General features: G+C 42.4%; 1 protein-coding gene across 9 annotated transcripts in view; it reads right to left on the minus strand.

Moving 5' to 3' along the window:
• The window catches only part of DOCK3 (dedicator of cytokinesis 3), a 205,349-nt gene extending 185,839 nt beyond the window's left edge, over positions 1-19,510 (minus strand). For 6 of the 9 annotated variants that reach the window (XM_062610194.1, XM_062610199.1, XM_062610193.1 and 3 more), the window contains exon 1: positions 19,208-19,509. In XM_062610194.1, the coding sequence (XP_062466178.1) occupies positions 19,208-19,244 (37 nt within the window). In that variant the 5' untranslated portion in view covers positions 19,245-19,509. Of the gene's footprint in view, positions 1-19,207 lie in introns of all 9 variants that reach the window. The other 3 variants (XM_062610198.1, XM_062610195.1, XM_062610197.1) reach the window with 2 other exon arrangements.
• Between the last annotated feature and the right edge of the window lie 5,501 nt (positions 19,511-25,011).

Genomic DNA, 25,011 nt, shown 5'->3' on the forward strand with positions numbered 1-25,011 from the left:
GAACCAAACAGCATCAAACTTTTGCTCTTCCACAGCGAGACTCAATGCAGTGTTTCATTAAAGAGCAAAACAAAACCAGGGATTCCATCAACCAACCTAAACTGGTCTCTCAGCTCGTTCAGCCCAGAAGTCACTGCTGGCCAGATGAGGTTGTAAACGCTTGTTTACAGAGAGAGAATCATAGAATAGTTAGGGTTGGAAAGGACCTTAAGATCATCCAGTTCCAACCCCCCTGCCATGGGCAGGGACACCTCACACTAAACCATCTCACCCAAGGCCTCGTCCAACCTGGCCTTGAACACTGCCAGGGATGGAGCATTCACAACCTCCCTGGGCAACCCATTCCAGTGCCTCACCACCCTAACAGGAAAGAATTTCCTCCTTAGATCCAATCTAAACTTCCCCTGTTTCAGTTTTAACCCGTTACCCCTTGTCCTGTCACTACAGTCCCTAATGAAGAGTCCCTCCCCAGCATCCCTATAGACCCCCTTCAGATACTGGAAGCTGCTATGAGGTCTCCACGCAGCTTCTCTTCTCCAGGCTGAACAGCCCCAACTTTCTCAGCCTGTCTTCATACAAGACAATCGGCTCCAGACTGGAGCAACACAGACAACATAATCCAAGGAAAGCACTAAGCTTATCAGCATTCTGGACTCATTCTTTGCCCATAGAGAAATCATAAGTATGGATTTCAACCAAAGAAAAACTACTTAATGCTTCTCCCAAAGTGCAGGAACACCAGCAACTGCCACTTAACGTGCAGGACACAATCAAACCTCTAACAGCTTTATCCAGTATTTTAGATACCAGTATCCTTTCAATATAGGACATTCCTCTTGCTAATAGGCAGTTTTACCAGAAAAGTACAAGCACCTTTGATTTTTAAGCTGCTCTGCAAAATAAAATCCTATATTAAAACAACGTGACTTTTCTGTACAGACCAAAGCCTATGCGGTTTAATCTTTCCTAAAAAATGCAAGTATGTCTCAAACCCACATGATTTTAAAAATCCTGGGTGAAAAGCTACTACTGGGAACATCAGAAAAATAGAGAAATGTTAATACAGTAACAAGATAGACTCATTTATGAAATTCTAAACACATAACTATTAAAAAATTAATATATATGGCAATATTAAATTTTCAGACCATTTTCAACTTTTCTGAACATGGCAACCAAGATTGTCATGACACAGAGACACCAGTCTCGGCACACATGAGTTTTAGTGCTTGTAGGCAAATGAGTAGTTTGAATTATAGAGAGATTAATGACTGACTGATCTACCTGAGCCCAACAAGTAACAGCCTGAAAACCATCACTGCATGTTAGCACTGCATTTCAAGTGTTGAACTGGCAAACAGCTGGCTTCCTATGACAATTACTTACTATAAGAAAAGTGCTAAATAAAGAATATGACCAATAAAGAAACTGGGTGTGATGCAGCTACTAGTACTCGGGCCATCAAATATCTGCCTGTTATCTAACAATAAAAAGTGAGCTTGGAAAACAAAAGCCAAAGGAAAGGTAGCAGGAAAATGCAGTACTGGGGTTTTTTCCAACTGCAGATATAATAGATTTTGAAAATATGGCCAAGAATAATGACTTTAATATACTGAGGCTCACAAGAAGTCATTGTAATAGATCTGCTAGTTTAGAGATACAAACTGTCCATTTATAAACGGGTTCTACTGGTCACACAAAGAAAATATAAGGACTCTACTGCATCAACACGGAATCAGCCTTTTAGTACTCTATTACTAAGAACAGCCAAAACTCTGCTCTTAGATCTACTTCAGTCAAGAAAAAAAAAGACTAAACAACCAAAAATGACAGCAAAGAAATGACCTGATCCCATCAGCTGCAGATACAATCCAGATGAGCATTCTCAAAATAAGTTCTCATACAAAAATAACACCCTCTCATGTTCCTCATGCTGAATTCACACAGCAGTATGAAACTTGATTTCTTCATTGATAAATCTGTGGTCAAGCATGAATTACACAAGTCTCTTCTGCTTGACCACCTTAATAATCAATAGGGGGTGGGAAGAGTAATATGTGTATTTTCAAAACAATACAAGCCAAATCTCAAGCACAGCTGAACTTTGCAGCCACACTAAATCCAAGTCAGGAAAAACTAAGGAACCCAAATAACGCGACCAAATACATCAAACCACACCTTGTTAAAACTCTTAACAAGAACACAATTTAACACCTCTAAATAAAAAAAAAGAGTAAAAATAACTACTGATTATTACAGCATCTTGGAAATTAGAGGCTATTTTGTAGTATATGATCCCAAAGTTACTTCCAAAGTTACTCATTTGTTAAGCTAAAAATGCATTATGCAACACAACCTTATTGATGAAGCCGGGTTCAGATACAGAATTCTTCTTAGCAGCACTATTTGAAAAATATGAGCACAAACGTGTGTAGAAAACATGGAATAATTCAACCATTGTGGAGAAAATAATTCACAGAGAGGATTCTGATAACTGACTCCTGTCCTTCCCACAGAGAAATTCATTAGAGCATATGATCATCTACAAACTGTCCATCAACCAACAAGTCTACAACAGTCATCTCCTCAGTCACCAGAATACAGAAGTGATGTATCATCAAAACAGGCACAGAGCAAAGCTTTTACCCACCAGGTAACAGATCTGAATGATCCCTCTGGGATTCCAGGACAGACTGCCGAAACACTTAGCATCTATTTTCCTCTATTAAACCCCCTTGCTACCATTCAAGTTTATAAGGAGGTCACAGTTTCCCAGCACAGAATGTAATTTCAGGCAGCAGTTAAACCCAACCTTCTGCCAAAGAGCACATGCCGCTTTCAGGAATCATCTCCAAGCCAGAGGTTCCATAACTGTGGTACTTGAACTGTACCAAAGTGGGCCACAGCAAAATAAACCCTCTGCACCTCTGTAATTTATCAACAAGAAAGACAAACTAGTTTGCATAAGCAGTTACTCTGGAGCTGCAGCGGAAAGTATGGAGGAACTGGAGGGTATAACATGTAAAAACTGATGGCACTGGAATAACAGTTTGGAAAGCCAAAGACAGAGGAGAGGACAGACTCAGAAGCATTTCACTTGCCTATGGACATGCCCTGACACAGTATAAGCCACTCCATTGTAAGCCACCAGCAGTAAGAGAAACTGCTTCAAAAGAAAAAAGGCATGGAGATAAACATGACATCTTAAGAACGAGTCAGTGCATCTATGCACAGCTTACTGACTCCTTTTACATTAGATATCTAAAGCAGCTGCATGCTATGTGGACAAAGAAGATGCAGTTGATACAATTCAGTAGGCTTTACAAAATAAGTTCTCAAACAGCCCCTGTCAAAAGCTCTTGCAGAAACTGAGCGTGGCTGCGATAAAGTGGGAAGGCATTTGCACAGATAAATGACTAGCAAAAAGAGATGGAATAAAAGTAGCAGTTGGTTTTCTCAGTGAAGACAGATTGACCAGCAAACTCTAATGGGTTCTCTGTTGGAGCTGTTTCTGTCTGAAATATTTCTAAATGCTCCAGAAAAGCTGATCATTTAGAAAAGTGACAAAGTTTGTGAAGCCACTCAAGCTATTTGGGGTAATAAAGAGTTGCCAATGGCCCCATGTACCACAAATAGAACTGGCAGATGAACACAACTGAGTTCATCTACATTGTTTCATAAGGGACCAACAATCCTCACCCTACACAGAAAACAAAGGTCTCTCCCCCTTGATCTTACTGCACTGAGTGAAACCCTGAAATGCCACCCAGAGCTCTTGAAATAAGCTCAATGCTCAGCCACTGTCCAGCATCACCTGCCCTCAGCACTAAGACATCCCAGCAGAATGCCATCTTGGAGGAAAAAAAGGGAAGACACTATTACCTCTACTACTGTATAAAATCCACAGTGAACCCCCGTGTGCCAGTTTTCCCCTTCCCCCTTTGTCTAAAAGGTTGGAACAGATTAAGCAAAGATAGAAAGTGATGCAAGAGAAGGACTGCATAAAGGCTTTTGTATGATTGTTAACCAAGATAGGACTCTAACCTCAGTAAGACTGACAGCTGAAAGAGGTGGAGAGAATGTTACTCAGAAGTTGCATGGACAGGGTGAACAAGGAACAATTGTCGATCATCTCTTCCAGTACAAAAAAAGCCAAGCAGGATTTTATTAAATAAAGCACTTTTCCACACAGTGCATAAACTGTTCAACTCCTCACGAGATGCTGGGAGTGATAAAAAGATAATAAAAACATAATTCACTTGTTCAAAGGCAAATAGGGCAAATTAATGGATGCGTAATACCTGAGGCTCTACAAGTCCCTGACCCAGAAAGCACTTCAGTCTTGGGAAAGCATCACATATGCTCACCTCACTGTGCTACCTACTGTAAACACCTGCTGCTGGTCACTGCCACAGGCAGGACACTGAATGAGGTGGGCATGTGGCTGGAGTGTTATGACAACTCTCATACTGTTATTACTGGGATCACAGCCTGAACTTTTGCTGCCTCTTGCTGTCAGTTGATTTGTGACCTCATCTGAACAGTATTATGGTAAAAAGAGAGACTACAATTCACTCTTAAGAGAAACGCTAAATTAGATTTCATGCGCGTCATTATTCCTTTCTGCTGCCTGCCTAAACAAAAGAGCTGTTTCCACTTTTGCTGTGTGTCGTGGTTTAAACCCAGTCAGGTAATTTGTTCGCTCACTTCCCCCCCTTTCTTGCCCTCCCCCTGCTCTCCCGGAGGGACGGAGAGGAGAATCGAAAAAAAAGGAATGCAACTCCCACAGGTTGAGATAAGAACAGTTTAGTAACTAAGGTATAACACAAATCACTACTGCTACCACCAGTGATAATAATGATAAAGGAAATAACAAGGGAAGAGAATACATCATCTCACCACCAGCCGACCGATAACTCGCCCCCCCAAGCCCGACCAAGCTCCGACCGATACCTCCTCCAACCCTGCAGTCTCCCAGCCCTTCCGGCTAACTCCCAGTTACATCCTGGGCATGACGTGCTGTGGTATGGAATACCTCTTTGGTCAGTTTGGGTCAGGTGTCCTGTCTCTGCTTCCTCCCGGCTTCCCCTCCTCCCTGGCAGAGCATGAGGCTCACAAAGTCCTTGGCCAAACCAAAACATCGCTTGTTATCAGCTCTGTTCCCGAGCTGAAAGTCAAAACATTGCACTGTACCAGCTACCAAGAAGGGGAAAAATGACTGCTACTGCTGAACCCAGGACACTGTGGTACAGTTTAAAATACAGCTTCCTTTCATAATTCCCTCTAATTCAACTCCCTACGTCCCAGCTTCCCCACCCAGTCTCACCTGGGTTGCAATGCTTCCACACACCATTTTTCTTCTCAAATGGATTATGCCAACTATGTCAATTATGTGATAAACATAGTAGTAAAAATGTGTCACATTTTTTGTATGAACAGTGGGAAAACCGAAGACAAGAACAGGTAAATGCCAGAGTACGGTCCAGCACAATACAGCCAAATACAGATCATGCAACATCTAGCTGCTAATTCCCCTGGAACGGCAAGTTTTCTTAGACATATACATAGAAATGCTTTGCAGCACAAGGAACTGCCTCAGGCACATGCCTTCTCACACACTTCGTTTTTCCTCAACCTACTTCTATACATTGTAGTTAAGCCTACAAAAATATTTTGACACAGCTTAATGTTCTATTTACAAGATGAAATAACAGTTCAGCCCATAATAAGGAATTTATTTTCATAAACGAACAGAGCCCTTTTCCTGCCCTCTCCCTCCCCACCATCCAAGATGTGCCAATAGAAATTGGAAGTATTAATTTAGATGCAGGCTGAAAACCAAAATCAGTTCAGGAGGTCTCCATGCTTCCATTCTCCCCTCTTCCTTCTCCAAATCTAAATAAGGTTTCTCAAATCATAAAGTTGGACTATTATTTATTTCTCATGTTTTCTCTTCCCCAGTGGAAATCCTTGCTGCTAGAAAAGATCCAATATGCTAAAACACATTTGTTTATTCTAAGATATTGGTGAGGCCTTGATTTAATGAACTCTATGGGTTATCTTCAGGGAAAAACTCACCACATTTCATATTATCAGCTGCGAACACGCCTTTTCTTGTTTCACTGGGCCTTTTTTAGCTGCATAATGTGACAACAAAAAAGTTCTTAAACTCCTTCCACTGTAACAATCATCACTTTGCAAACTTTCAACAAATCTCTATTTACTCATTACTGGCTTCAAAGGACACATGTCCCTGGCCTTTGTGACAGTATTCTCCAGTTCACAACTGTCCTGGGTTCAGCTACACAGCACTGCAGCAGCTACTAAGAAGGAGAAAAATAACTGCTACAGCTGAACCCAGGACATCAACTCATTATTATTATCTGTCTTATTAAAATTCTGGTAACTTGCAATATTTCTAGCTGGCACTCGCAGAACAAGCATTTCAGATTAAAACTTGCCATTTAATTTCTGTAAATGCTTTGTACTACACTCAGCCTGCAGTTATTCAGGTTCTGCACTGATCAAGTCCTAAGTATATCTTTGACCAAATTAATTTCAGAAGGAATGGCAAGGGTATTGCATGGGAGAAGCACAGCTGCAGTTGTGTTGCTCTATACCCAGATTATGTAATTCCATACCCTGCCAATTCATGATCACAGTCAGCAGATACCGAATTGTGCCCTATGCCACAAATGCCAAAGTTTTCTGATGGTGTAATTCATGCTTTGTAACACATAACCATACTTTAAACTCACAACTTTTATCACACCAGCTAAGAATTTGGTGCTCATTTTTACTTTGGGTAAACACATATAACAGACTCTTAAATGGCACAGTCCTTACAAAAAAATTTCATATTTAACTACTAGTCATTCTCACTACTACTAGTTAAGATGGGATAAGTCAATCCCTGAGCCTAAGATTGATTAATATTGATTAAACTTTAAGAAAATAATGTAATTACTTCAGGCTAATAAATTAATGTTATGATGAGGATGTTTCTTCCCTTAAAATGTGGGGTTTGTATTAATCTATTAATCTATCTATCTATCTATTAAAAGTATCTAGTATCAAGCAGTATAAGATAGTCTTAACAGCTGAACAAGATTAACTTTATTTTCTTCCCTGTAATACCCAGATGATACTTAAGGCTCCATGCAACATAATGTAAGAGTCACTGAAGTAGGTGAGGTGGCTTTAAACCCTATACCTTTCCCTTAACAGGGGCAAAACAGGAGGCAGAGGGTGGGTGTTAGATCAGGGCAAGGATGTAGCTTTCCCCAGCTTGAGTCATCTGTGAATTGAGACTTCCTAAAGTAGAAGGTTTTATTAGTATTAACTTTATCCATGTATTTAATAGCACTCTCTATACCGCTCCTTCTACAGAGCCAACCACGTATTCTTGAACCATATCAACACCACCCCAGAACTCCAAGTTTGACTTCTGCATCATATGGAAAGCGGTTTTTAGTTGTTGGGATCTGGCATCACCAATGCCTCTGGGAACTGTATTAAAACCAAGTGAATGATCAATGTCTGTTCTTCCCCTACACAGTATTTATGGGTTTAGAATCTTCCAAACTACCTTTTCTTAATAATTTCTTTTCCAAGAAGGGTGACAGATGCTCATTATTTGTGTTTAGATCTGGCAGACAAGGCAAAGCCTCTAAGCCACAGCAATGTAACTGCACAAGTTAAAAACCCAACATTGACAGAAGTTACCACGCAGAGGAAAAGACAGCCAGAGTCAAGATTTAGCTTTACCTTTCTTTAAGGCAACTGTGTTGCACGATCATGCCTACAGGCAGCAAAGAATTCATACTTCCCAAACCACCGCATACCTCCCAGTCTCAGCCCCTCAGAACTACCAACCTTTTCCCAACAGAAAGCGGTAGTTCTTCCAAACAGAAAATTGTGGGTTTAATAACTTAAAAGACAAAAATACAGTTTATGAAGGAAAAAATTCTCCACATTCTAATAGCGAATTAAAGGCCAATATAATTAATTTTTTGTGGAAGTGCCTGATTAAAGCTGGCAGCCTCATGAATTGCACAGTTAGAGTCTGATGATACTTGACAAGGAAGCAGAACCACAAGGAAATTAAAATTAAAACATTTTCATTTTATTCTGCAAATACCTAGAAGAATGTTTTCACCTTCCCAGTATAGCTTCCAAGTATTTGAATGATTAATTGTGGGTGAGAGTTTCAGTTATTTGCCCAAAATGATTCTGATACACACAGATTTCTTTGCAAGTTCAGGTCATATTCAGTGAGTATGCTTACAGAGGAAAGGGGGAACAAACCCCAGACTTCTAAAACATTCTGCTATTTAAGCAAGATGGACAATATGAAGAATTTAGGTATGAAGGAGAGTATATATCCAATTAACTACACAAATAAAGCACATTGTTTCTGCAGCAAGGGGCATTTCTGGCAGAGTATATGGGTACACATGAGACAGAACAGTGCTCTAATCCGATTGGAATTGCCAGCACTAATGTAATACACACACACATACAAAAAAAGATTATCAAAAGCTGATTAAAAGCCATCCAAACATTACAATCGAAGAGTAGGGATTAAACAAAAGACATGATTTAGAAGAGGGCTAAAGAATTTTCTGACCTTATTAATGGTCTGAATGAACTTTTATGCAAAACCTTGAGGAAGAAAAATATCCTTCAGCAATCTGCTACACTTTAGGTTCTGTGTATTACCAAAATTACATGACAATTAAGTGAAAGTATTTCAGGTTGGTTAGGGAGCAGTGGCAGTTGCTAGGCAGCATCTGCTCCTGTCAGAGATGCTTCTTTGTGCAGTACAGAACCTCAGCCAGGAATACTGCCACCAATGGATTATTACAAGGCAGCTTACTGCCATCACATGGCATCTGCAAAGTGCTCAAAGTGCTGCCTAGCAACACCGCCTCTTTCTACTGAGTCATGCCATCACTATGAAAATATTCATGTAAAAAAGAAACAGATGCCTGAGAAGAAGGTGATCATTCACTAGCAAAGTGAATTATTGCTAGCATCCTTCCCCTACCCTCCGAGGTAAAAATAGAGATTAGGCTGGAAAATCATGAGCTGTTTAAAATAGTTTTGTACATCCTGGTGGCATGAGGTAGAACTGAAGGAACAGACCAAAAGCCCACAGCCGTGCCCACCACCTTTACCTGTATTAATGGACTGATTTTGAGCTTCTAGCTTTGCAGGCATCCATCCTAGTTACTCATCCTCCTCCTGTAAATCTGTATCAGTTCATTCAACTTCCACTCTGGCAGCACCAAAGTCCCTCACCCATACATCATTCCCTTTCTGTGGGAAGTAAATGCAGCAGTTTCTTTTTCTCCCTTTTAAGGGGAGACAAAGGCTGTTTCAGTTTCTGAAACCCCTCTCCCTCTTTCCAGTGCCTAACTTGCAAAGAGGAGGAAAACACTGACTATAGCACCCTTTGCATAGAGGAGTGTGGAGTCATTCTCCACTGTTGCATTCCACAGAATGCAAATGTGAGCCAGAAATGGCTGCACTTTACGGATGAACACTAGGAAACGAAGTAAGAAACCAGTGAAGTTTTGAATATCCTGGAGGTTGAAGACTGCAGCACCTCTCTAACAACCTGCTCCAGCGCTGTACCGTACGCATTATGGAAATCGACGTCCCTTACTTTAATTCACCAACGCTGCTTCTCCTTTCCCAATGCAGAAGTGTTTGGCTCCGTCTTCTCCATAACTCCATAAAAGGTGGCTAACCACAAACCAGACCCCTTTGTATCCTCCTCTTCTACAGGTCTTACCACCCTAGGTCTCGCAGACATTCCTCTCTCATCATTTGCTCCAGTCTCCTAACCATTTATTAATCTCAGCCCTCATACTGTGACATACAGTGCTCTAGATGAGGCCCCAGGAGTGATTCCCCAAAGAAGGAAATGATCACTTCCATCAACATCCTGGTCGTATAGGAATGCAGCCTAGTATGCAGCTAGCTATACGAGAGCACCACTGATTCATGTTCACACATGCAAAAATATAGGTATTATCCCATAGCATTTTAGATACCATCCCATTTTATGCTGACTACATCATAAGACTTTCAGTCCTCCTGTCTGTTAAGTAAGTTCATAACTGCTAAAGTTACCTTGACGTTTATGGTCAGTAAGTGAAGAGGAGGAGAAAGGGAAGAATAGGGCAGATATAGAAAAGTATATTTATCAAAATACCAGCTCCTGCATCTTAGTTGAAAACTCTGTGTTTTAGCCTATACTTGGCTTGTCTACCACACAAGAACTTTTGTGGACATCTCAAGATGGTTTAGAAAACTCCTAAAACACCTTTCAACCCCCACACAAGAACACTGGCCCTTTTGGTAAACTATTTGCTACTAAGACACAAAAAAAAAAAATAAAAATGAAGTATTTGACCGACATAACTGAAGATGCTTTTTTTTTCCTTTTTTTTCCATGAGACCTAAAGAATTTTTACCTCTTCTAATGTTGGCTTAAGCAACCATACATTATTTAATGTTGTCAACATCATCTGAAACACTGGGAAAGTCTTTTTTCTCTTATTGCATCTTCCACCCAGATTGAAACAATTTTTTTTCCTTCATTATTAAAAGAAGACAACTGTCTTGTGTCAGCAACCTGAAATGTAGTCACTCCAGAACTGAAAAAAAAAAACCCAAAACAGCCCAAAACCCAAAGCTGCAGTTTAGGGCCCTGCTGTGATGCATAAATTTAGAGAAAGAAGCCTATTTTCTACCCCACTTCCACAGAGTCAAAAGAGCAGCTGTTTCTGCAAGATCAATGCTTCAGAAGCAGTCTTCCTTGGTGTAAAACCCTTGGACCACAGAGATAACAGTATACTTATCAGAAAGGGGAAAAAAAACCACCACCCAAACCACATACCAAACATCAACCCAAAACATAGAGCAACTTTGATCATAATTCTAATCAGATCAACATACCCAGATAGGCTGAAACAGAACAGCAAGTGGGCAGAATGGATAGCTGCAGATTACTGCATGCATGACAAGGTGATGAGGAGTACTAGTGACAGCAGAGCACAAGCTGTTCCAAGCGGATGCTGAGCTGCGTGGTCAGCAGACAGCAGGTCCAAGCACATCAGCTCACAGAGCTGGTCTCTCTGTGCCCAGGGCCAGCTCTTCCCATACTACTGAGTCATTGCCAGAGGAAGAGACAGTAAATGTAGCCTTTAAACAAAAACATGGGTACGTAGATGATTCACCTACTCACTCTCTTCATGCCAGGTGCACAGGTAGATACAGCTCCATTTTGTACAGTATGTATATTATATACATAAACTTACATAAATGAGAACATGTGCATTGCTGAAGGGGGCAACTTGACACAAGCATTTCCATAGGCGTTTTCTCCACAGAGGAGGAAATGGGTGAAATAGAAACATCTCCTCCTATCCTCCCAGATCCAGATGCAGTGGTTGGAAGCATACAAACCGCTTCTCACGGAGATTAACTATCTGTGATAGCCTCCCATGAAAGGTTTTCTACTTCCTTACAACTCGTTTTGGTAGACCACACACCCCAGTAAGACAAAGGACTGTAGAGAGTGCCTGTAAAGAGTTCTACATGTCTTTCAGCGGGCTTCTGTTTAACAGTTCTTCTGGTTCCTCAGACATGTATGCAAGGCCTCATTTATCAAGAGGAAGACTGAAAAGGCAGGTACTCTACATTAACAGCTGGCATAAACATCTCACAACACAACTAGAGGGAAGAGCAAGGCCTCTGCTGTTCAAATACACAGACACAAGAGCATTCTGGAACAGTGAATCACCTGCAGAAGCTCAGTGAACGAGACTCTAGCATTCTGGGTGCTATCTTCAAAACAAAAAGAAAGAAAACAATTCACCACTCCATCAACTACCTACTACCAACACTGAAAGTGTTTAAGTGCATAAGCTTCCTTATAATAGCTAGACAAACCTTTTATTGTTGTTTCAGAGAGTAAATGAAAGCAGAATGATGACCTGCTTTTAATCACCAAGAGCTAGCTGGCACCACTTCATAAGCCTTACTTAAGGCCTAATATCCAGAAACACTCAAGTAATGAAAATGTAGCAAAATGCTGAAGTGGGGCAAAAGGGAATTCTTATCTTTGTAATAAGTAATCGCTTCACAACAACACTGGAGAGCACTTGGTGTGCTCAAACCCACAGTTACCAGTCTTCCTAATACCCTGAGTAAGTTTTGACTAAAAGACTTGCTTAAACAAACGCTAAAATATGTTTAAGAGGAAGGAATTACAGCTAAAAAACCTTAGGAGATGCTTTCAGGATCTCAGAAGAGATCATAACATTCATTTTGACAGGCAAAAATCTGAATGCAAGTTTGATTTTAACATCAGTCACTTGAGTGAGATATTTCATCTCTTCGCCTTGAGGTTCAGTGATCATATAGATTTTGAAACAACAAAGAAAATAAAAAAGTACAGATATTAAGGCTGATTTATAGCTTAAAAATAATCAGTGAAGGGACTGCTGTCAGTTGCAACTGGTTTTGAACCAGGATCCTACTGTATGCTTCCCTTACCCTCTTCATCAGTATCACAGCTGAGAGAAGAACACAATAAACTTAATTCACTATACAAATTACAAAATTGCTCTGAAGCAGGAGAAAGTTGCATCAGGCTTTTTAACAGATGAATAATCTTGCAAAGACTTCTCATTCTTTGGTCAGTGTTTTCACATCCACATCTGAAAAGAGCTCCTGTTTCGCAAAAGAACAAAGCTAGGACATGTGTACGGCCACTCTACTTGCTGGAGGTCATCAGGCATTTACAGCTCTTCCACATATGAGCTATGTTTCAAATAATTAAAATATTAATTGGAAAAGCTTGTGTACCTACATGTTGTTGTGCACATGAAGACAAAGAACTCTTCCACTTTCCAAATCATCCCTTTTCTGTGGTCTTTTAAAGGCCATCAAATACCTGGTAGAGAATTTTCTAGGTCACAAGTTCTGGCCATAGTTCTTACATGTTTCCCTGATGTTTATACTGGAGTCTGACTTTTTAAGTACAGAACTGCTGAAAAGAAGGGCTCTGAAAGACAGTGAGACTCGAGTCCAGCTGAGCTATGCTATTGACTGTAAACTAAGAAACCTGCCTTCAGAAGGACTAGCAAAAATAGCATCTTTCTTCTCTTCCTCCTACATACAAGTGCAAACCACAACCTGCACCATCATCACCCCACACTCACACACCAAATTCCTGTGCCTTAAATTATTCAAAGGAGAAAAAACTTCAGATTTTTCACACTAATTTCACACTGAAGAATCGCCCTTCCTGCACTACAGACTTGACAATGAATTTAAACCCAACGCATACAAATAAGTAACACCAAAGAACCACCTAAGTTTTCCAAGAGCAAACACTCAAGGCATGCTGTCACACACCACGGTTTTAACTGTGACACCTGCTGCATTAAAAAGGAAGAAAAATAACTGGTTTCCTACCAATGAATACTCATATTCCCTCCATTTCTCTCATGGTCCCATGACAAACCAAACACAGAACCACTGGACTTTTAATCTCACCATTCCCAGTCCTGTTCTTGAGTATTCCTGTCTATAGAGCCCCCCCACATTAACAGCTCCCCTTCACATTCTCCAGCAAACAATCAAAAAACTTGCATTGGGAAGAGCCCTCACAGAACTTTATTACCCATTCTTTTCACCAAGTCAGTAGCTGCTTATCTGCACTACTATCCGCACTTACTGTAGCAAGCTCTTTCTTTCCTACCCAGCCATCGATTTTCATTAAGTCAGTAGGAAATGTATGCCCAAGACAGCCAATTCTCAACATAAATGTCTCTCATCGCTGGATGAGAGGCATTGTTAGGAAGTCCAAATGTTCAGACAGAAAGTCTGAACACTCGGACTTCCAATGTTAGGAAACTGGTATGAATATAAAACCAGTTCTGCACTGTGGATAAGATCAGAGAGGAACCACTTTTGCCCTCCTATTGGCAAGCAGCTGAAGTCTTGATAAAATTGCTCTCACAACCATCAAAGCATCAAACATTAAACCCCATATTGTGATACTATCACTTCTTACTGTAAGATCATGCCCATATTCCCATGCGAACCATACAATAAACTGCTAAATACACATGGCATTCCTTGTCTTTGCAAGCAAGATGAAAAGCTGTTTCTCAGCCTCATTCCTCCTGTATTTATAAAGTTTGCACTAGTTTCTGCTGTACCTGTATTTGTGGACAACTGGTATTTCGATTATCTCAAACCAGTAATACCTTACAGATTAATTCTCATTCACTTCTGCAGACCTGGTATTCATAAGAGTAACCACAATGTCTTTTGGCTAGTCTTTTCTAGGATAAATGAGCCAGAATATATTAACCTCTTCCCACAAAACAGTATATTTGATCTCCAAGTTATATCACAACAACAGAAATACAGACTTATGATAGACTGAAACTAAAATTACCCACTGTATTACCAACCCTCACTAAACTTTCCTGTCTATGCTGAAAGTCTCCACTTGGGTGCATCTTGGGAGTTGCTCTTTCCCAGAGACATTTCAAGGTGTGATTCATTTCTCGTTCAGCTAAATAACACATATACATTTCCTTTATGACCCCTGCCTGACAAACTCTTTTGTTCATTCTGAAGTCCTCAGGGTAAAAAAAGGCCCTAAGGGGCAAAGCCCACAAATCATCTGGTTTTCCTTATTAATGAGCAAGCCCCCAGGTATTGCCACCACCTCCCAAAACAGCGCTGCACAGAAGGTTTACAAGTACATCCCTCCACGTAGCTTTGGTTCCAGGACAGCTCACAGAAGAATATCCTTAGTCACCTCCCTCCTGCTGCCAGACAAGTACAATTTCTGGCAATAGGGGACAAAAGAGAAGGTGAAAGACAATATACATCCCATAACACAGAACCCAGCTGCAATGATTAATGTCACTTCCCAGATTACTGAAGATGGACTTTTTCCTAATTATGGGGAGGGATTTTTTTTATCTCTCTCTAGAGCTTTTCATTTTAAACCGATAACAAACTGCTCAGTGGTACAGAGAAACTACAATATCAATGCGAAGCACTCCCTTGTTTAGCAGCTGCCTTCCATGTGAACAGGTAGGAACAGAGTAGAAGTTCTGCAGTCCTGTTTTTCCAAGCACAAATATGAGTTGGGAAGTGTGCAAGCCAAAATTTAGTGATAGGGGAAGAAAAATAAATCGAAACTCAAGACAGTGATCAAAAAGCAGAAGGCTGCAGCACAGAACTGTAACTAGGACATTGCAAAGTTGCATCTTTTCTTAGATAGGAGCAAGGCACAGTTGCTGTAATATTAGTTATATATATTCATGCTTATGTATTTGTTTTTATTGCTACAATAAAGTGGTAAAAACACAGATAAAAATTCATTTTAAGTGATACAATTACCAGGTTTTAACACCAACTCTTTGAATAAACTAGGAGTAAGTGCTGTTTATGCAGGCAGGTTTTCCTTCTTCTCCACATATATATTTAATATTGTCTGCCATACAAAGTACAGGATTAACCACATTTAAAAACAAACAAACAAACCCCCCCAACTTTCATGTGAATCACCTAAACATGCTCCTTGCACAAAACTAAAGCAGCATAAACTGACAGTCTAATGAAATACATAATCAGCTCTCACACGTTTGCCAGATTTTAATTACCAGTGATTTACTAAAGAGTTCTCTGCTTTTTCTTTTAATTCATTATTATCTAATACTCGCTTTAGAAGACTAATGTAAATAATCAGATCACTTTAGTAAATACTATCTTGGAGACTGCTTTAAGAACACTAAAACACTAGAGGGCTAGAGAGCTAGCTATTCAGTGACCAGTTTAAGAAATCTCACTCCGTTTCCATAACTGGTCATCTTCAGCATTTCTGGAAAAACTGTTTGCCTTTCAACAGTCTGAAGCTCTAAAAGTGCAGCTGGGATCGGAGTCACTGAACATAAGCATTTCTAAATAGAACAGAAGGGAATTATTCACAACAGCTACCAGGTAGTTGCTATAGTACCGAGAATTACAAGCAAAGAACTTCAGTGGTGTCAGAGGAGTGTTCAGTTTAATTATTTATTTATAAATATCCTGAGTAATCCTTTAATATCTTTGTTGCAGAAGTATACAATGACTTGCACAAGAACTGGGCAATATAACAGCAGTCTACAACTGTAAGCACTGAAAGCTTCTTTCAATCACAGCTAGACAAGCAAAGAGAACTTCAGAATGCACCACTGGACATGCATATCAGTAAATTTAACCTGGGCTCTTGCAGTCAAGAGCATGTGCAAAGTCAAGAGCCCGTAAAGGGGATCTGTGAAGGGGCTCCAGCAAGCAGGTTAAGAAATGTCTTTGGCTTAAACTCCTTGAAAGCCACTGCAGAATACAAAGCCCTTCTGTACCCACATGTTGAGAGAGGGAATGTGATGTCTTCCTGAAGGAATAATTTCCATAAATCAACGCCTCTGAGCCAACTACCTAGATGAGAAGATGACACGGACTGCAATTTATTTTCAAAGAGAAAATCATACTTTGTATGATATTTTCACTTTCCTTGATACACAGGAACAGCTATGTACAGGGCCTGGATGCCCAGACATACCTTTGTATTTCACCTGAAAGCTCTTTGTGGTATTCCAGTTGCAGCAACAACTCCTTTTTTCCCCTCCCAACTTACATGCACAGGGACATAAAGTCTATTACCTTAATCCAAAGGCAGATCAAAAATTTGTCATTGTTTAACAAGAGCACACAGACAACACACAGGGCTTTTTTGTGACAGACTGTGGTCAAAATTAAACAACTAAAGCCCAAGGCATAACCTTCATACCAGTAACTCAGGCACTCATGCCGAGAAAATTATTTTTGCAACTATAATTTTATTTGTTAAATCGGGATAACTTAGATCAGGGAAAAAAAAGCCAAAACAAACCACCCAAAGCCCCCCACCCCATCTATAGGCAAGCTTCTCCAAAATGCATAAATCCAACCACTCCAGCAAGCAATAACAGATCTACTTTTGAAATACTGGTTCTCCTCTGAGATTCCTCTCCCCACTTGTAAACTCCAGGCCTAAGCGGCATTTTTCACCTGTTCTCACTCTCTGGAGGCTTATCAACCAAAGAAAAGTAATTAAAGCTGCTCAAGAATAAAGCAAACTTGCCCAGGTATCACCAAAATTCTTCAGACTTAGCCATTATCTCAGCCCTACTGATATGTGCGCTGTCTGAAAAGGAAAATCCAACTTCACAGGAATATTCTCAAGGCTACAGACTATTCATTAACACTTGTTTTCATTCACTGTCTTCCGGCTGCCTCTTCTAGACTTGTTTACAGCCTGAATGAAGATTTCCTACCCTTTCCTTGCATGCGTCTGTGTAAAAACAATCAGTTCACCTACTTTTCGATTCAGGTAGCATACGTGTTTTCTTATTTGAGAACACAGGCCAAACACAAACAAACAAAACTGAGTCTCAAACCCTGCAACACAGCAAAGAGAAATGACCATGCAACTGCAACAGGGGAAAACCAGCAAGACTTGAAAAATTAATGTTCTGTTTCACCGAAGTATCTATTACAATGACACCAGCAAGTTTACTCCTAGGACAACAAAGACGGCCTTTCACCAATAGGTAAGATATAAGAAAGCCTGGATGCTTTGTACTATTTGAACATCCATCTGGCAGAGATATAACAAAGCTTTTTAACTTTACATACTTCCAGTGACATAGCAACAGTACTGTAAGTAATGACTTGTATTATTTTAACCCACTTGTGTATACTGCCCTTAGATAAGGGCACTTAGAGGTTCTCATCTAACACAGTTGGGTTTTTATAAAGAGTGAATTCTGTACTTCTATTCATTGTAAATAGGCTGAATGTACTAAACTAAATATTCTTGCAAAGGATAAAAAATTAACAAGTACTGATCCATTTTATTGCTGCTTAACTACCTGCTCAAAACGTGCTGTAAATATTCACCGGCACTACCTGCCCACAAGTCAACTGTCCAAACCCCACGCTGACAGTCCACGTTCACAGACCTTTGCAGCAACTGTTTTGATATTTACTTTAAATATGTGCAGAAACTGATCACTGCTACACACCGTGGAGCTTAAAAATCAGTACGAACAACCGAGAAGTATAAATTTAATGAAGCATTTAGGTAACGAACGAGGGCAGATGCTACCTACTTGCATTATCATCCATGTCAACAACGTTGCGTTTTATAAATTAGATCAAAACAAAGGAAAGGGAAGCTAAGGACAGGCTGTGTCCTCCTTCCACCTCACGAGGTGTTACATTTCTGCTCCGCTCAGAAATCACCGCACGCTAAGATTACCAAAACAAACAAACCCAACGCCACCAGCGATGGGCTTTCCCAGCGGCGCAAACGCGATTCGCGGCGGCACTAAAACCTGATTCACCGCTAACAACCTAAACCGCCGACACAACGCGCCCGGCAGCACGGGGAGCCGCTGGCAGGGCGCGCAGTGCGCCACGGGCATCGCGGCCCGGCCCGGCCCGGCCGAACGGAGCCGCCGGCGGCACCGGGCCCGCTGCCGCCGAGCAGGTGCATCACCGACGCCCCCTAATGCCACCGCGCCAGAGCCGTTCCCTCGCCCGAAACTCCACATCAACAAGATCACCACAAACCGCAGACTGAAACGGAAAGGAAAAAAAAGGAATCGCGGGCTTAAGTAGATTAAGGGCTCAGCGACTCGGTTTATGATTATTTATGCCACCGGGACCCGAAAGTCGACTTTTTTTCTCGCGGCCCGTGGCTTCGCGGAGGAAGAACTCGGGGTGATAGCCCATGTCGGAGCACACGCTGACGGGATGCCGGGCTCTGCGGGCAGGGGAGGCGGCGGGCACAGCCCATCCCGCTGTCCCCAGCAGGCTCCCAGAGCCCCACCGGCAGAGCAGGAGGGGACAGGGCCCGCCACCCCCCTTTGCCATCTCCCCGCTCTCCACCTGCGGGGCAGCGGGAGGGGCAGCGCCGCTGAGGCGACCATCGCCGCCCCTCAGAGAGGCGGTGGCGGACCAAGAGCGGCGGGGGGAAGCAGCCGCCGCTGCCTCCCCCTCAGCCCCCGCGGTCCGGCCGCTGCGGAGAGCCGCGCGAGGGGGGTCGGCGGGGCGGGGGAGGGGATGTGGCAGCACCTACCCACGCCGTATTTCTCCTCCTCGGTCGGGCTCCACATGCTGCTGCTGCGGCGGCGGCAGCCGACCTCGGCCGCGGCTCCTCTGGGCACTTCGAGGCCGGCGAGGGCCGCTCATGGAGCGGGGGCGGCTGCTCCCGCTCCTCTCCCCCTCCGCGGGGGCGCTGCTCCGCTGCCGCCGCGCCGGCAGCCCGCGCCTCACGCTCCGGACGGGGCTGCTCTCAGGGGCCGCTTCGCCGCTGCCGGGGGGCGGGGAGGGGGAGGTCGCCCCCCGCCCGCCCGGGCAGCAACAGCTGCCGCTCCCCTCAGCTCCCGGCGGGCGCCCGCCGCCGGCCTCAGCGCCTCTCCTAGCGCGGCCCCGCCGCCCCAGCGGGCTCCCGCCCCGCCGACGCGGCGGCCCCGCGGAGCTCGGCGGCCCCTCAGCCTCCCCCTCGCCGCTCCCGCCGCCGCCGCCGTCGCCACCGCCGAAAGACTCCGGCTGCCGCGCCCCCCCCCCTTACTTCTCCCGGTGGAGGCCGACGCGCATGCGCGGCTAGCACCGCCTCACTGCCCCCCCCCCCCCACCTTGCCGCTCCCCCTCCCCGCGCGGCCGCACGAGGCGCGCGCGGGCGCGAGGCGCGGGGGCGGAGGGAAAGGGGTGGGGGAGGGGTGTGGTCCCGAGGCCGGACCCAACCCGCCCCGGTGGGTGCCCGTGTGCCACGGGGATGCGCGCTGGGGGATGCTCCCTCTGCCGAGCGAGGCCTCGGAGCGGGACATCGCTTCAAACAACCGGGGACGTTCAAAGCAGATCACCGTAAACGGCCCCAGGAGGTGCTAGGATTAGAAATAAAGAGAAAGAATGGATCTGACCGAGTTGCGCAGTGGCAGCACTTGAGGTTGGCGCTGGAGTAGAAACAGGACGTGCTGTCAGCACCCTTGCTGGTGACACCAGATCAACATTCGTCTAACACCGATTTAATAGTGTTTTAAATTCATTTCCAAGGCTTCTGAGGAGCTGGCAAAGTTCTGCAGAGGTTGCGCAGGAATAATCATCCAAAACTTGAAACAGTTCTTAGATTTCATCCTTCCCTTCCGCTCCTTCCATTAAACCCAACCTTGAATTCCTCGCAGCAAAGTAAAAGCTGATTCATGTAACTCAAACCTGCTCCTGTAACTGAAATTCTGATCACTGTAAAGGCTCTGCCAGACAAGTGACTTTGCTCCGGTCAGAGCCTTCCCGAAGCTAACAGGCACAAAGAGGCACTTTTGACACAGCATTTTCAGAAACCCTTGCAAACAAATGGCTTGGGGCGAAGGTTTAAGATCGCACTGAACGGAATAATACAGTTAATAACATAACTAAACGTAATAATAGTTAATAACGGAACTAAACTTCAGCTGTACCCACCACTTTTTATAGACTATCTGTTCTATCATTATATAATAAACCAGAGCGAAAGTCATCAATTTGCACCGCAGAACTTAGGTTGCTGTGGAAACCCTCATTATTTATTTTTTTAACACGTTCAACTTCTGCTTCAACACGGAGCAGGGGACAGCTTTCTGTCTGTGCCTCTGTTTGATCTGGGGCTGCTGGGTTTTGCTTTCCTGTGCAGAGTGCTAACAGAAAGTGGCCAGTAAGTAAGCACGGCTGTGCATTATTGACTTAGAAAAACCAACTTATTCAGTCATACCTTAATTCACATTCACATTTAGGCATATGTATTTACAATAGCTTCATTACTTTCCTTCCTGAGGCACTCCCACAGCATGCAGAAATAGCTTTTTGAAGGGACAAAGCCTGACAAAGTCATTGAGCTGCATCTGTTGGAGATAGGCTGCTGCTGGGCTCAAGATTTCTTTTTTATATATACATATATATGCATATGTCAATAATAAGTACCTCTTCATCTGTTCCTAGAACTTTGGGAGCAGAAAACCTCTGTAGTGACAGGAGTTGGTTCATTCTTCCAGCCTCTTCATTCTCCAGCCTCAGCACTTCCTGGATTCTTCTTGCTGCCCAGTGAACCCGTAGTTAAACAGAAACTCCTGCTGTAAGAAAAAACGCAGCAGATTTAATTTCATTTTGTTTTTCAAAATACTGCCATGTCTGAGTGGACTCTTACAGTAAATATGGAATGAAGGGGAACTTGGGAAGAGAAGGTGAGGACCTTGCAAGGTTAGATAAACCCGGAGGGGAACACCAAAATAGTGAACAGAATGGGACCCACAAAGACCTAACAGCAACAAGAAACATTTTGTTTAAAGGGAACTATGCTATTTGTGGACATGTACTTGATAGCATTAACAGGTCCAGTCCTATTGATGAAAGATTACTTTGATTTGAAATACAGTACACATTATTACATATTTATTCCTAACACTTCTTTGCACTGCTGCTGGTGATGCCTATTTTTGAACAGCAAGAGTCAGTAGCGGGGCATATGACCCACTTCAGGAAGGAAAAAAATGAGTGTGTGTATTTCACTGTAGAGTCAGTGGAATGCAAGTTTGCATAACTTGAAGTTACCGAATATATTTGCACCCATTCCTCCAATACCTGCATTCACCAGCCTGATGAGTCTCCTATCACCTCTACATAAATACTGATGGCTTTAGTAAATGTTCTTAGCTTAAGTGTAGCACAGAACAAACATCTCATCGTGTGAAAGAGGCAGAGGCACTAATCTCCCAGGCAGCAAGGAGGTATTCAGGATCGCCACCTGCAAAGGAGACAGACCAAAGCAAACGGCGACCATTGCGCTGGGCTGCAGGACAACTGTTTCTCCTGTCTGCCTCCTCTCTTAGGGCTCACTCCTGCCAACCTCAATATTCATACCACTCTGTAAAGAATGGGAAAAGCAGAGTAGTATTATGCAAGCATAAAAAAAAAAGAAATTCTGAGGGTTATATGCTCCAGCAGTTTTTCTTCTGGAGGTGTTTTTATTTTATCTTACTGTAAAAATGGCACATTCAAAAACTACCGCTACAAAATTAGAATCCTGTGCCTTCATTAGATTATTTAAATGGTTTCAAGGTGGTATTCTGGGGGTTTGGGTTTTGTTTTGGGGTTGGTTTTTGGGTTTAGGAAGTTTTAAAAACTAACGTCAGGAATTGAACTGAATGGTAAAATCTGCTCTAAATGTCAGAGCTCCTACAAGAACAGCTTCTGTTGGTGGATACCATGGATCCCCAACACTAACAGGTTTCAGAGAAAAGTGGCCTCCCCTTGGCAGAAATCTTCTGAGCTGCCATTCTGAGTCTTTGCCACTCAACTTCTGTGTGGCACCATATGGAAATGGTTGCAAATACATGATTCAGGACTTTATTTAACTGAACAAGCCAAATTAGAAGGAAAGCACGAATCACTTTAAGTAACACTGCTGAAAGTTACTTCATGTCCACTGCATACAGGAGCTGTTATGTGAGAATTCATAGAATCATAGAATAGTTAGGGTTGGAAAGGACCTTAAGATCATCAAGTTCCACCCCCCCTGCCATGGGCAGGGACACCTCACACTAAACCATCTCACCCCAGGCTTCATGGTGAGTTGCTTATGGTTAAGTTACTGCAAACACAATTATCCTTAACCAAACAGAATACACGTTAATATTTAACACAGTATTAATTAAAACACATTAAATAGTTCATCTTACATCACACTATCCTGCCATAATATAGATGTGATCTGAAAGGCAGCTGTCTTGGGATTGAAGAGATCTGACACAGTTTCTTTCTCTTAAATAGATCAAGGGAACTGCACAATCCTTTCAAATGCTCTGCAAGGGACAATGGAAGGGCAGAGTGCAGAAAGCAGAGAGATTCTCATACCTCCCTGCAAGCAAATTTTTCTGTTATTTCAGCCTTGAGGTATCATGGAACACATCACCCTCTTGCCCTCTCTTTCAGGTAAGAGCATCCCCATACTTTACACTTTCTCCGGGCTATAGATCCTGCTACTTCTATTATTACTTCGAACTCCTGTTTTAGAAATACGGCCCTGAACCCCTGCTATCACAAAAATATCAAGGATGATTTTTAACTCCCTCTGACAGTCAATTTGTTTAAGTTACCTCCTTTCCTACGCTTGATGTTCCAATTTTGCATTCCTGTTGCTTTAAAGTTCATATTCTTTCCCTGTTGATAAGATGGTTCAAGCCATTAAACAACTTGACTTCCCCATTAAATTATAAATTCCTCACCTTGCAGGGAGAAACAAAAGGAACCAAAGCAAATACGCTCTACCACCATCTCTGACAACCTTGCAGGTCCTTTTGAAGCACCAAGTGTTTCTTGCTTGTGCCTCAAAATAGGTATTCACATGTCCCAAGAACGGAGCTATGCTTCCTTTGATGCAGTAATCTTCTAAAACTTTTAAGCAGGAGGTCTCAGCTTCTGATGTACAGATCCAAATTACAGCCTTTGTCTTATTGCATAAGGCCACTTCATGGATTTTTTTCCTTATGAAGAAAAGACCAAACCATCATATTAGGAGTCCAATGCAGCAAATGACAGCAGTTTTGCAGTGTCTGTGACCTACAACTTCTTTCACCTCATCATTCTTTCATCAGGATGATTTCTGATTAGTGCTCAGCACTGGAGTAGTGTTTTAAAGGTCGTTATCTTAAGACTCCTTTTTTTCATGTTTAATTCAGAATGAGCTGCCTGTAAGCAAGCCTGCTCCCAACCCTCAACATTTCTCAAAGTGGCAGGAAAGAAAAGCAGACCCCTACCCACCAGGCAGCACTTCCAGCCTGCAGTTAAGTCATCACTCTATCAGCTATTCCTTATCTCTGAGGAAGAAGCTCATGACTGAAAACAACCAATATACATCTAGCTTTATCATGTGAGACGTAACCTTCCGTCAATCCTAGGAACATCTCAATTACAATAGTTCTATGGATCCATCCCTTTAACACCAAAATTTGTCTTTCATGCAGAATGGGAGTCAGCATAAAATATTCCAGTATGCTGCAGAAAAAATGGACTCAGTCAGAGATCAATGTGATCAGACCAAAGTCGCTTATTACAAAGCATCTATCCTTTTCATACTGTTGTCTGCATCTGCTTACAATAGCTTGCTGTATTATAACTGGATACATATTCTTGTAGCACACAGCAACTACGGCTACATATACAATAGCTCGCTGTATTATATTTGGATACATATACAATAGCTTAGTATATTATGCTTTGATACATATTCTTGCAACATGCAGTAACTAGTATACAATTAATCAAATAAGTGTATGGGAACTTAATCTTTAAAACTTGCCAACAGTTCACTCTTTTGTATCTTAGCACATTCCAGTTTCTTCTCACCTTGCTTGCACCATTACTTTTGCTTCCTTACCCACATCCTCCTTCATCCTCGATTCATGTCAAGCTCCACAAAGGCACTTGCTGACTTGGGAACGTGGCCATTCTTTGCTAAAAATCCATCCACACCAGTACATTCCCTGTTTCTGGTGTTATCTTCCTCAGAGCAAAGGTGACCTAAAGTGATAGCGGGCAGAGCAAGGGGTACTTTCAAAACCCTCCAGAACATTAGGCATTTGGAGTTAAGCTTTACCTAAAAAAAACCCCAAACACAATAACACCAACTAAGAACAAATAACACAACTTGCAGTTACAAATAAAATGTTAGAAGTTACTTCTACTCCATTTGGAATATTGCTTGAAAACAAATTATAAAACCAGAGAAGACAAGGACTTCTGTAGGGACAAGCATGGATCAATGATGTTATGCCAACATACCACAGTTTGAAGTGTCTCTGTTGCTTGCCTAGAGGGCATCTGGATTAAGTCAGGACAATTTTTAGGGTTTTT

Source organism: Pezoporus occidentalis, unplaced genomic scaffold, assembly GCF_034315485.1.
Source record: "Pezoporus occidentalis ecotype Australia unplaced genomic scaffold, CSIRO_AGI_Poc_V1 ctg145, whole genome shotgun sequence".
NCBI classification, from domain to species: domain Eukaryota; kingdom Metazoa; phylum Chordata; class Aves; order Psittaciformes; family Psittacidae; genus Pezoporus; species Pezoporus occidentalis.